Source organism: Oenanthe melanoleuca, chromosome Z (assembly GCF_029582105.1).
Source record: "Oenanthe melanoleuca isolate GR-GAL-2019-014 chromosome Z, OMel1.0, whole genome shotgun sequence".
In the NCBI taxonomy this organism is placed as follows: Eukaryota; Metazoa; Chordata; class Aves; order Passeriformes; family Muscicapidae; genus Oenanthe; species Oenanthe melanoleuca.
In genome coordinates, this window is record NC_079362.1 from 7,890,952 (window position 1) to 7,904,545 (window position 13,594).

General features: G+C 46.1%; 1 protein-coding gene across 1 annotated transcript in view; it reads right to left on the bottom strand.

Moving 5' to 3' along the window:
• Positions 1-13,594, bottom strand: part of ZCCHC7 (zinc finger CCHC-type containing 7) — an 86,547-nt gene that overhangs the window by 22,345 nt on the left and 50,608 nt on the right. The window contains exons 4-6 of the mRNA XM_056513028.1: positions 8,226-8,269; positions 6,983-7,108; positions 5,841-6,011 (exon numbers count right to left, since the gene is read on the bottom strand). Of these exons, the coding sequence (XP_056369003.1) occupies positions 5,841-6,011; positions 6,983-7,108; positions 8,226-8,269 (341 nt within the window). The remainder of the gene's footprint in view (positions 1-5,840; positions 6,012-6,982; positions 7,109-8,225; positions 8,270-13,594) is intronic.

Genomic DNA, 13,594 nt, shown 5'->3' on the forward strand with positions numbered 1-13,594 from the left:
TGAGTGAGAATCACAGCTGGCAGAGCTCTTGTCAAGACCCTGGGAGAGGCACAGCCCCAGACCCTTCGTGGTGCTGTCCAGAGGCAGGTTTTATCCTCAGGGAGGTTTTCAGGGTTAGTGAAAATCAGAAGGCAAGCACAAAGGTGGTGAGGGAAGGCTAAGTGTATTTTTTCATTTGGGTGGTGACTCGGGGTAACACTGCTCAGCATTATGAAGTGGGGTACATCAGCTGAGGAGGGGTGAGTTTTAAACAACAGCTTTTTAGAGATGATGCTTTTAACCAGAACCTCATCACTTTGCACCAGCTCAGGGCTGTTGTCTGCATCTTATATCGTGGAATGACAAATACTACGATTAACAATTACAAATAGTGGCTCGTCAAATGAAGCAGAGAGGTTTGCTATGGAAGAGAGCATAGCCAGACACAGCCGCTGCCAAACCCATACCTCTTCTTATTTGTTTAAAAGAACTTAACCATGAACGGCCCTGGCTGAAAGGAACACCCTTGCGGTGCACAGCCACTACGGCAGCGTGATGGACCACATTGAAATAAAATCGCGTTTATTTGCTGCCCCAGCGGTCTGACCTTACGTGCATTCAGATGTAGCAGCACAAAGGTGCCTGCCCGGCGGGCGGGTTGGGTTTGGGGCAATCCCACACCTGCCAGCACCTTGGGCCATTGTCCCCGAACCCCAGAGGGACCACGTCCAGCCTCGGACACGTCCGGCCGTCCTGAAGGGCCATCACCCTGCCTGACGCTGCCCAAGTGGCAGAGCCCACGCTGGGTGCTGCACATTTTGACCCATATTGAATTTTATCAGGTGCTAATTATTGTTTTACCAGAACAACGGCTTAATGCATCTGTTGTTTAATTCCCACTTCCCTATTCTCCGATGTGAACATCAAAGAAAATAAAACACTCAATCTCCAACAGCCCCTGACAGCAGACCGGGACTCGAGAGCTCAATAGACGAGGCCCTTGCCACCAGTTCTCATATTTCCACAACAATGAGCAAACACAAAACCAGCACTAAGCGGCCTTTGCCGCTTTCCGCTCGCTCGGCCGGGCGTCTGCCGAGCGGGCCGGGCGAGCGGCGGGGCGAGCGCTAGCCCCAACGGCGGCCAGCCCAGCCCGGCCCGGCCCGGCCCCACTGTACTCGGCACGGATCGCCAAAATGCACGCGCTGACAGGAGACCGGGACGGGCCCGCGGCTCCCCGGGAGAAAATGTAGCTGTGATGAGTGACAGGGCTTTCAGGAAATATGTTCACAATCACAGACAGTGAAGGCCATGACCTAGATCGTTTAAGAGCTTGTCTTGTCAAATTATCAAAAGCTTCTTCGTCTCTGAATAAAGAGTGACATAAGTGAGTGTCAGAAAGCTGCAGGCTGACAAGCCAAGCATACAATAACAGCATGCACGTCACATACTTGCCGAACACCGCCACGGCTAGCGGCAAATCTTAATGAGAGCGCGGCTGGCCCAGGAGACTTGGGTCCCTGCTGGCATAGCTACTCATCTCGCAAAAATCCTTCAGCTCCGAGTCAGTTATGGTCTGACACGACGACTACAATTACTAAACACAACTTTTTAACAGAATCCTCTGGTGCTTTGTCAAAGAGGCAGCGGCTGCTTGGAGCTGCCCCGCTGCAAGCCACCACAATAAAACAAAAGATTTGCCAAAACACACACTTTTCATCACCTCCGCATGGGAACTGCCGCGGAAAACACACAATGCTTCCCTTCAAAACCACTCCTGCACCAGCAGATGTCGAGACCTCTCCCCACGCTGCCGGCGCAGACAGCCGCCGGTGCCGGGCGGACAAAGCTGGGCACTGCTGGTGTCACCCCGGGCTGCGTGGGGACAGCCAGAGTTCTGCAGGCTGGGCAGGGACACTGAGCAACCCGGGAGAAAGGGCAAACATCGCTCTCTGCCCAGCAGAAGCAGGGCACATGGACCAGCTGCTCCTGTGGAACGGTCCCAGCACCTCCAGCTCCATGCCAGCCCACAGCAGTGTGCCACAAACAGCAAGGGCAGCAGGAATGCCCCTGAGAGAGGAGGCCAGTGGTGCTTTGCATGTCCAGGGAGCTGTCAGAGCATGCAGAGAAGATGCCACTTGAAGCACCCAGCTGGTTCATGGGAAGGAGTGCTGGCAACAAGGGTATTTGGGCATTTGGGTGGGCATCAGACACACATGGCTATAGGGCACCGAGCACCTGGGCACTGCTGTCTGCCACTCCTGGGAGAGCCCGTCCAGCCCACCGAGCACCTGCATGCTGGTTCTCACTGCACACAGGGAGACATGGCCCCTCTGCCTGCTCCCTGCTACATCCCCTCTCCAAGGAGCCCTCCTCCCAGCCCTGCTGCTGGCAGCTGAGGCTGCACACCACCACAAGGCTCATGACACCCACCCAACTGCCACTGAATCAGCCAGAGCAGCTGCTCTGATGACCCTCCCAAGGGAACCATGCCAGGCCAGGCTGCTTCCAGTGCACCTCCAGCTGAGAGGAGACTGCTCTCAGCACTGTCTCAGGAGAAGAGATCTAGCAGATCATGTATGCCCCTAAAATGTTTTTAGTAACTTTGAATGTTTCCTAACCAAACTCGGGGAAGCACCTTGAACTGCCTCACATTCACTTCTGGATCAAGTGGAAAGTCAGTCTGAGAGATTGTGCACAAGAGCCTATTCTGCACCCTCTGTGTTACAGTAAAAGGGAGCAAACTTGCTGAGAAAAACAAATTACAACTTCCTTTGACCATCCAAAGCATTTCATAAAACATGTTTGATAACAAGAAGATGGGGATTTCCCTTTTTTACAAGGAGTTGCATGGGAAAGACAAGGAATGATAGCTACAAGTTCCTCCTGGGGAGATCAGGTGACACAGGAGAAAACTTTTCATGATGAGAATAACCATCTCTTGAGAAAAGTGGTAGATTCCCCAGAACTGGACACTCTTAGGATTTGGCTGGGCTGCCTTGGGTAAAGCATGCTTTTGCCAAGAAATGCTTGGGATGATGATCAGGTGATCCATCAAGTCCCTCTCAACCTGGTGTTGTAGCGTTCTGTGATTTCTCTTCCATGAACTGCTCCCATTCCCTCTGGAAGCAGGGCAGATCTGCACCCCTCAGTAAGGAGCCTCCAGGTCTGCTGCTGACACACTCAGTCACCCTGGCCTGTCTCTTCCCAACCTGGCTTCTGCTGCCTTCGTCAGGTGTACTGGAAGAGATGATGAACAACTGACCCTGACCTCTGTCTCCCATGACAGATGAATATGAAGCTCTTTACAGACCCGTCCCTCTGTCACCTCCCTTGCAGCCTGAGGAGTTGTGGCCATGCTGAGGGATACAGAATACAGGGACCAAAGCTGTGCCCAGGTGCTCCTGTTTTCCCGATGATTCCTAATATTCTACTACCTTTTTTATTTAAAAATTTTATTTTTTTAACAGCTTGTGAAGACTAAACTGGTCTTTTGTGGAATTATATCTCATAACTACAATTTGAGTGTCCTGAAGACAGTAATATGCAGAACCTGTTATTCCATACACCAAGATGGGATTATTTTATTTTACATTTATTGTCACCCAATTTCAATTGCCATTTTATTGTGTTCTCCCTCTGATTCTTACAGTTCTCGGGCAGTTCTGCACAGCTGGCTCACAGCACTGACTCTGTAAGTAATTCAGTCTTCTCAGCAAATCTTGTTGCCCCATTGTTCACCCTTTTCCATGTCACACTAGCATATCCCACCTTTATCCTCTTACTCCATGCCTGTTTAGTTTGCTTGAAAGCTTTTGGTCAGGAACTTTGTAAAACGCCTTTTGGAATTTGTAGACTATGTCAACTGGATCATGTTTACACACATGCTTGTCAACCTGCTCCTTTGAGGAACTCCAGAGATCCCTGAGAACTGGGATTTCCTTTACAAAAGCAGCCCTGACCCACCCCATGTATATTCTATTTTCACACCCGTCCCAACATGCCACCACCATGGTTCCTGCCCCTGGGTGGTGCAGCTGCCAGCCTGGGACCCCCAGCTCTCCTGGGACATCACCTGCACGCTGTCCTTGATTAAAACTCAGCTACCACCCATGCTCCAAGCACGGGGTGTCTGCTGCCATCACTGCCTGGGCTATTTCACCCTCATGCTCCTCTGCAGCTTTTGGGCAGTTGTTACCCAGTTTTGCTAACAGGCTAGCACTCACAGATTCATAGGAAGCCTCACATTATTTTCCATTTGACAACTTCTCTGGTGCTCCCCTGCACAAAGTAAGATTTCAGCATGGCAACATCCCTGGCTTCTTCTGCTATGAACATCCCAGATGCAAAAAAATACCTTTAGGCCACCAGCAGCAACCTTGTCCTGTCCAAGTGTTCCTTCTGTGTCTTGATCACCTGTTGGCTTCACAGGCTTTCTGCTCTGACCCCAGGAAAGATTTACTGCTGGTTTGGATTCCTTTGCCTTTGCTCTGCCATGCCATCTCTCTCTGAGAGGACTGGGCAGGTGAGCTCCTGCTCTGATGCCCCAGTATTCACACAGGTGAATGACACAGGCAGCCTCACACCTCCATGCAGGAGTGCAAAGAATTGCCCTAAGTGTCAAAGAAAAACCTTTTTGATTTAAGGTGGATGTAAATGAGCAGAAAAAATACATGCTGTGCTGTTCCTAATAAACTGCACAGCTCAGGAAGGATTGAAATGCTTGTATGACAGAGCACTCATGATTCTTTAAAGAAAGATTAAAGATTCTTCATGATTCTTTAAAGAAAAGAACATTGACTTTTGAGAACTGGTGTCATAAAATGTGTAAACGAGAAAACATGGCAAAGAAAAGATGCTTCATTACAGATTGCAATTTTGCCCCACAGCCTACCAGAATGAGGGTGCAGAAATGCACAATTCACATTTTTTAAAGGTATTGTGGGCACATTAGCTATAAGCAAAAGTACATCTGGAAGACATTCACATATCATAAGAAATTGCAGCTCCCAAATATGCCAGTTGTCCTTTGAACATCTCATGTTCCACTGTGATATGCTCTTTGACCAAACAGAAGAAATAAAGGCAGGAAGGAGACACTTTAAAGAGACTCAAATATTTCTGAGTTTCAAAAAATCCAGCGTTTACAGAATCCCACAGGTGTATTTGGAAAACAAACATATAGGCCATATGTATAGATAGAAACTGAAGTGTGAATGTATGCCAAAATTATCCCAGTTTGCCTTTTATCCTTTTTTGTGTTTAATTCAAGAGAAAAAAATACTATAAAAGCTTGATTGCTACATCTAGGACCGAATTTTAGTGACATATAAAACCATACTAACATAATACAAGCTGAAAGAAAGAGACAACTACCTTTGTTCTCCCTTTACTTTTTTTCTATGCTTTACTTTAGTAGATCTTGTCAAACCCAAAGCCTTCAAAATAATTCTAATAGTATTTTCACTGATTAATATCTAATCATAGTGAAAAAAACAGAGATCTAGAATTCCTGATGCTTTAAAGTTACTCTTTACTTCTTCCTGGTACATTTGCAGATACTGTGTCTCCTGATTTCAACCTCCCTCCACCTTTCATTCCCCAGGAAAATGGACTTTTTTGTCTGCCCCTACTAAACTGACCCAAACTAAGGACCAAGCATTGACAAAGCTTTGGTTTGTTTCCTTTGAACCATTCTCCATGAAAGCTCTGACAGTGTAAAGTACTGACTAAACACAGCATTTGCACACGCTCATACAAACAGGCACTACGCAAAATGACAGAAATATGAACTGTGGCCGCTGTAAATTCATGTTTTGGCAGACACAAGCCCAGCTGTGTCTGTATGTGGCCATACTCACGTCAGCATAGTGGCCCTGCATGTCGCAGCGGTTGCAGTGCTTGTTCCAGTAGGCTCTCTCCAGGCACTCCCTGAAATAGTGCCCGGGCAGGCAGCAGTTCAGACAGAAACGTGCCGGGCAGCTGTGCTGCAGATGGTCCCTTCCTGCACACAGACAGCAAGGGGGAACTTTCTGTGGAGAAACAAACACAGAATCCTGGTAAGAGGCAGTGCTTCAGATCCCTCCAGCAATCCTGCCCCGACACAGGTGGGTCGGGGTGGCTGGGTGGGCACTCAGCTGGCATCTGGACACACAGTTCAGCATTTGGACTGACAAACAGACACACAGACAACTATTCTGAGGCCAAACCTGTATGTCTGCAAAGTCACTGAGTGCATTTCCTTCCCCCTGAGGGTCATGTGGGATGTGGTCATTCTGAGCTCTCGTGGGTAACAGCCCCACGGACTGAGGGTTTTACAGATCCCATTGTTGGGAGTTGGTAAATCCAGGCTGTCATGCCATGGCTCCCACTTGACTGGCTGGCTTTTAAACCCCTAGCCAAAGGACAAGTTTTTGGAACATTTGACATCCATCTGAGCTTCTTAAAGTCAGCTCCAGTTTTGTCCTGTCCACGGTTTTTAACAGTGTTCATATCACGGCTCATTATAATTTCTGCTTTCACTTATTTACTAAGGCTGTATTTCTGATTCCATGGATTCTTCTTGTTGAAAGTACAATTGAAAAATACTTTACACTTACTGACTATTTTACCATATTAAAAAAAAAAAAAAAAGATGTTTCTGTATGGCACTTGATTTTTTTTTTGCTCAGTTTACAGACACACGGTTTAGTGGAAGTTGCTCCTGCCCATGGCAGGGGGGTGGAATGAGTTAATCTTTAAGATCTCTTCCAACACAATATGATTCAATATGATTCTACATGATATAACTCAGCATTTTTCTTTTATAAAAAAAGTAAAAGCAATGACATCACCTAACAGAAGGATGATTTTATAAAGCAAACTGATCTTGTGCAAGCTATCCTGCAACTCAGAGCACTCCCTCAAAGGAAGCACAAACCACTGAAACAATGCTTCTAACACCAAGCACAAAGGTATATTAGGAAAGCAGCTGAATGTGAAGTGATTTAAGCGTTGCATTTACCTTTGGAGTGGGACAGTTCTTGGACAAATGTCCTGGTCTGTGGCAATTCCTACAAGTCACATTTTTGGCAGCCGAGTAGTACCGCGTGCTGCTGTGCCTCGCGCCCGCATAGTTGGAGATCTGTGCCTGGTGAAACAGAGAGAGAAATGCAGTTACCACTTGAGATTCTGCGCTTTGGGAACTGGGAATTACAAAGGTCACTGCTGGCAGTGATCCAGCAGAAATCTAATGTTTCACTTGTACAGTTTACACACCCAGGTTTGGAATGGGTAATTCTGTTACAGAGAAACCTGCATTGTCTGGAAGAAAAGTTCTTGTTTGAACTTCCGTTTCAGGACATTCTGTTTTGCTATTTAAAACTGCAGCTGTGGAGCTTTCCCTCAATTAGCCAAGATACTTTTACTCCTGTGCTATGTTAGGACAAACTGCAATTTTCTCCAGAACAGAAATATAATGAACATCAATTGCAAATGCAAGTTACATATTGCCTTGCACACATTAAGGCAAACTGCTTGGACAAAGTACAATGCTATACAAGTCTGGATGAAATCTGCAATTTGCAATTGTAAAGAAAGACTTAAAAAGGAAAAAGGGGAAAAAAAAAAAAAAAAAAGGGAAGCTGGAAATAACTGTCTCTCTCCCAGTGACCTCACACAGACTTTCTGTGTAGGCAGCCAGAATTGAAAACCCTATCTACAGCTGTCATTGCCTCGAAAAAATCACGTTAAAAAAAAAAAATACATGAAATTTTTGAGGAGTGAACAGGAGAGGTATAAAAATATTATTTCTTCTCAGGGAAAGAATTTGTTAATGTCCCTTGATTGTAACAGCTGTACTGCACTTTGGAAAGAAAAAGGGAAGGAGTTGGACCCAGTAGCAGAAGCTCAGCCCCGGCTGCTCCAGCACTGGGAACTCTGGGCTCAGTGCCCCCGCTGCCCCTGCTCTGCACACTCTGCTGGCTCTAGGCTGCCTGGAAGGGCCTGCCTGCACCAGCCCTGGGGCTCAGAGACACCAGGAGGGAAGAGCTGCTGTCCCTTTGCCCAGCCTGTGGGAGCTCTCCAGCTCTTGGCATCCCTGTTCCTGCATCACGCCAGCCCCAGCTCAAGAACTCCTTCCCTTGTGGGAGGACACTGCTAATCGTCCCACAGAAACACCACAGCTTTTCAACCCCATTTACTTTATTCTACTTGTTAATAAGCAACACAAAGAAGATTTATAGATAAATTTAGTTGTGTGTATTTACCTCTAAGTCTTTATGAGAGATGGACCAGGCCACATCAATTTTTCCTGAAAAACAAAATGATAATTATATATATTTAATTTGTATGAATATTTTTCTATAATATATTCAACATGATGATTATTCCAGTTATTGAAACTGCTAACAGATTTTGATGCATTAAAGCAGTGAAATTAATTCCATCTTTGGTAAAGGAAAGCTACTAACCCACTGGGCACAAAATCTGCGTCACCTGAGCCCCAGCACAGGTGCAACTAAGGAGGAGTTTTTCTGACACCACATGCTTGTCCTGACCCCTGGGGTTTAAATTCAGGTGGGGATTTAACTCTTCCAGAGGTATGGGCTGCAAAGGGCCCGACTGCAGCCACTGGAGCTGTCCCTGCTGCGTTGGTGGGGGTGCTCAGCCCCAGCCCGGGGAACAGTGAGCTACTGCAGAGCAGACACCTTTCCTCCTGGTGAATTCACCAAGTCTGTATCTACAGCCCTGCATCCTGACTGCTGTGTGCCAACACGACTGAGCATCACTCAGACACCCAGACTGTAAGCTGCAAATCTATTTCCAAACAGGGTTTGGTAATGTGCAATAAATCAGCAGGACACACTGAATTATCGACTGTCACGCCACAACCTTCTCACATGCAGCCTTTGGGCTGGCAGGAGTCAAAGAAACAAACCAAGAAGGAAATGAAAGGGCAATAAGCTAAAGGGATAGGGATGCAGCTCGAGCTGTTAAAAATTCTGCATGTGAATGCAGCTCAGTGCTCTGGCTACACACACAGTAGCTCCTCACCCTGCAGGGGGATCCACCTCAGCACAGGTGCTCACCTTACCTGTACCTTACAGCAAGTGTTACAGCCCGTGTGCAAATTAATCCTGCAAACTCCTAAATGCAAACTGCCCCATCCTGATCCTGCACCTGAATCTGAGGCATCGATGTTACCAACACAAATCACATCATCATCACAATTTACAGATGGCAAAATTTTCTCCAGCTGTGATTGTACTATTCATTTCCATTAGAAGGTGGATGACTACAAATAAAATTATATCATCTATAACTTTATGCCTTCCTCTTAATTTACTGACAAAGTCAGTAATTTTGGCTGAAGCATGTGACGTGGTATCAAGATCCAGGATATGTCACTCAGGTGTTTGAAAGCACAATACCTGCTTACTGCTGCTCCTCACTCAGCAGTCAGGGCTCACACCTGCTCTCACCTGAAGTATTTTTATTTTCCACACTTGCTCATGCCAACGACTGTCACCATTGACAATGCACTACCTGGCCAGCTAAAGAAGGATGTGAGTGATGTGTCTGAGTCGTGGCACACAGAGTGACTGCAGCACCCAGCTGCACTGTCACCCCAGCACTGCTGGGACCTCGGGGAGCACGGGTGGGACAGTGACACCCGGTGCCCCGTGGCAGGAGCAACTTGTGGGGACACTCCAGAGAAAATCAAGACTTTTGAGAGGCCTAATCATTAAAAGTAAGGAAACACTGTCATATTTGAGTGCATTATTTATAGCTTAAATGACTGTTAAGGAAATTAATTCATAAAGGAAAAGGTATTTGTAATTCAAAGCTCTGCCTTGGCAATCAGCACCGCTAGTGCTGTGTTGCACAGAAATGCACATGCAGAATGGTCACAGATCAAAATTACCAGCGAATTAACTCCTGTTAATCACCAGGCATGTCCTTCCTGAGGGCAAACCAACCAAGTTTCTCTTCTTCGCTGTGAAAATCCCCAGCTTCACGGGGGAAAACCATGATACAATGATTCAAATACTCCTAATACAAGGAGCTAAAACTGCTCCACTCAGAAAATAAATGAGACCTTTAATGCTGAATGAAATATTTCAAGAAAATCTCCCCTTACTAAATCTGTTTGGTGATCTAAAAGTTAATTGTAATTAATTCAGAATAGATTGCATAAGGCTTTGCTTTCACACACAATAAATTCTTCAGAGTGAAACACCTAGGGAGAGTTTTGCCTCTGCAACCAAGGTGAAACCCTGCTGTAAGAGACACACAGAAAAATCTGCAACAATATTTCTTGCTGAACACAGCGTTCTGTCTGGCTGCAGATCACGAAATAAATCACAAAACTCTTATCAGACTGACAAATGCTTCCCCTTCCTTCTGACTTTGTTTGTTTATTTGGATGCATTGGTGTCCCGTGGGCAGCCCAGTGCCTGGTGGGCGTCTCCTGCACTGTCCTTGGCTCCCTTGGCTCTCCAGCAGCAGCACCCTGGCGTGCCGGGGTTCCCTCTGCCAGGCTCTCTGCAGCCCTCACCTTCCCTTCTCACCTTGGTTTTCCTCCTGTGGCGCAGCCCAGGGGCGGGCAGGGGGCAGCTGGCGCCCAGAGTCACACAGGAGGGACCAGGGACGGCAGCTGGGATGCCCAGGGATGCCTTCCCAGCCCCGAGCTGGAGCTGGGCGGGAGGCAGCGCTGGGCAGGCACAGCCCGAGCTGAGCTCCATCCCGCGAGCCTGCAGGGCACCTGCCCTGACTGCCCCTGCCAGCACCCACCTGGGCAGCTCATCTTCCTGCAAGGGGCCATGCACACAGAGCGTGCGTTTCTGCCTCAGGGACGGGCTGTGGTTGCTTTATTTTTCCATTTGCTTTAGTTTCATTTTTGCTCTTCAGAACACAGCTGCTCAAAGAGTATTTCAGGCAATCTCTGTTCAGATTCCTCCCTTTTTCAGTGGAGAAGTTGAACATACAAAACTTTCTTAAAGCTTTCTGTCATTTAAATAAAAACAAGAACATCTTTATATTATATATATATATATATATATATAATATATATAATATATAATATATATAACATACAATATATAATATATAATATATATAATATATATAAATATATATTTATATATAATATACAATATATAATATATATAATATATATAAATATATATATAATATATAATATAATAATAATATATAATATAATATATATATATATTTATATATATATCTTTTAATTTTCCTCACCTTCAATTTGTTAAATGCTGTCTCCTGTATAAGATTATATTAATTTCTACACTAAGTTTAATACTATGATTAAGACAAATTCCTGTATTATGATTGCATATATTTCTACACTAAAAAAATACAGCAGACTTTATGTATAAACTTCTAGTATTTAAACTTGCGTTTATACTAACTTGTATTTATACTATAGAAAATGGTGTTGTCAAACTGCAGATCAGGGAAGAAGAGGATGTAAAATATACACCATTTATATGAAAATGGAAGCCGTGCACAAGGTTCTTCCTTTATCAAGTACCACATTTTGGCTGTCCTCTGCCCCTGCACAATGGGATGAATGGCGAGCAACAGCTTTGCTTTTATTTAAAGAAAAATTTTGAAAGATCATTGAGATTCACATGTATCCTTCCACCAGCATGAAAATGTAAATTTCTGAGCAGCGCTCGGGGTGAAGCCAGATTTAGGACCACTGTTCAATGTGCATTCAAACCTCCCCTCTTTCATCCCAGACAGGGAGAGGAGGGGAGGAGGGAGAAGGAGGACCAGCAGTCAAAACCTGAAATTGCCTGGAGGAACAATCTGCTTCCACGGAACAAAACAGTGACTCAGAATAAACAATACACGGCTCACAACATTTCCTTCTCTGCCCTGCTGCTCCGGCAGGGACCCGGCAGCTGACCAGGCTGCCCTGCCCAGGCAGGCTGCGGCCCCCTCCCAAAAACCACACTGGGTCTCACTCGTCAGGGCTGGGAGAAAACATCCTCACACAAGCTCTGCCTGCCTGCAAGGGTTTGTGTCATCACCCTCTTCAGCAACACGGGGCTGCAGGGCACAGACATACAACTCTGAAAATAAAACACTAAATTTCCTGAAACAAGAAGGCAAGTGGTCATGTCCCCCTTCCTTCTAATTGGAAAATACATGATGAGATGTGTTTTATTTATTTTATTTTATGATCAGCCCAGTGACACAGGACACTTCAAGCTGTGGCACAATGATATGTGGCCTGAAGGGCAAACACATTTCAAAGCTGGGTTTTAAAAATTGGATTTTTACTGGTAATTAATATAGCATATTACAGAATAGAGAATTCTAATTATATTCTACTGCAAGATCTCCATGGCAAGGACTGTTTCAGACATATCTCTGAACAATATTTACCATACCAGGACACAGCTTCTGCTGCTAGTGGAAGAGCATTTAAAAATTACAAGCCTTAAAACCCCTAAAAATCACTAGATCTGCAAGAATTTTATATTGTGACATGTCACATATATCTGAAAATTCCTGACTCTGAGTGATCTGAGGTGATTCAATTCTTACAGTTGTGGAGGTTGCTGTAATGAGCCTCACATTTCCTGTGCCCAAGTAGCCCTGCTCACAAGAGAAAAAGGAATGGCAGCATGGCTGCAGAAACAGTCCTGGCCCCAGGCACAGGAATTCGGGTGCCTGTGTCCCAGGACAGGCTGCACACCTTTCCCTTCTGGCAGGGTGCTGACAGGTGCTGTGTGTGTGCAGGGCCCTGCTTGCGGGTCTGTGCCCGTTCCTGTGCTCACCTGTGCTCACCTGGGCGTGCCCCCCCAGCCCACCTGCCCGACCTGGCCTGCTGCACACCAGCCACGGTGACAAGCAGCTGGTCCTGCCTGTGCTGGCAGAAACTCCCAGGCCAGCAGGGACCCCTCCCTGCCATGGGGCTGAGGCCCCTCTGCCCACAGCAGCCCGGCTGTGCTGTCCTTAGACATTTCTGGGGGTTTCCCAACTTCTCCTTGATAACAGAGAGATGATTTACTTAAAAACAAAACACCTGCTGTTTAATGGAATACCTGTCAATATCTCTTTAAGCCAGCTTTAAAAGAGATCCCTAAGTCCCGCAGGAAAATAAGTCAATGGAATTGGTGACAGAAGTTCAATTTGAGACATTTTCTCATGGCAAAAAAAGGCTCTCTTGCCTCTCCCTCCATACTAAAATTATGTATCTGCCAGTAGTGCGCACATGTTTTGGCAGTAGGGAAATCCCTGCAATGCTTTATTTTTAGCAACCTTTATCAGCCATTTTTGAAAAGCATCACAAAATCCAACAAACAATCCTCAACCCATTCTGAAATTAATTAAAATGTAAGCAGTTGACTGAGGCAAGGGCAGAGCTGGCCAAAAGCAAACCAGAGTTCAAACAGGAAAAGAAACTCACACAGCTCTGAGCAGCCATGTAAAAGTGGGAAACCCCCCCAGGAGCTGTAGAAGTTCCTTTAAACAAACTTCAGCAGCTCTGACCCATGGGGAAGACTGAACCACCAGTGCCAGAGAGGAAAGGCCTGGCAGCTGGGTAATACTCATGCTCCAGTCCCCCAGCAGCATGTCCAGGCTGGGGTGGCCA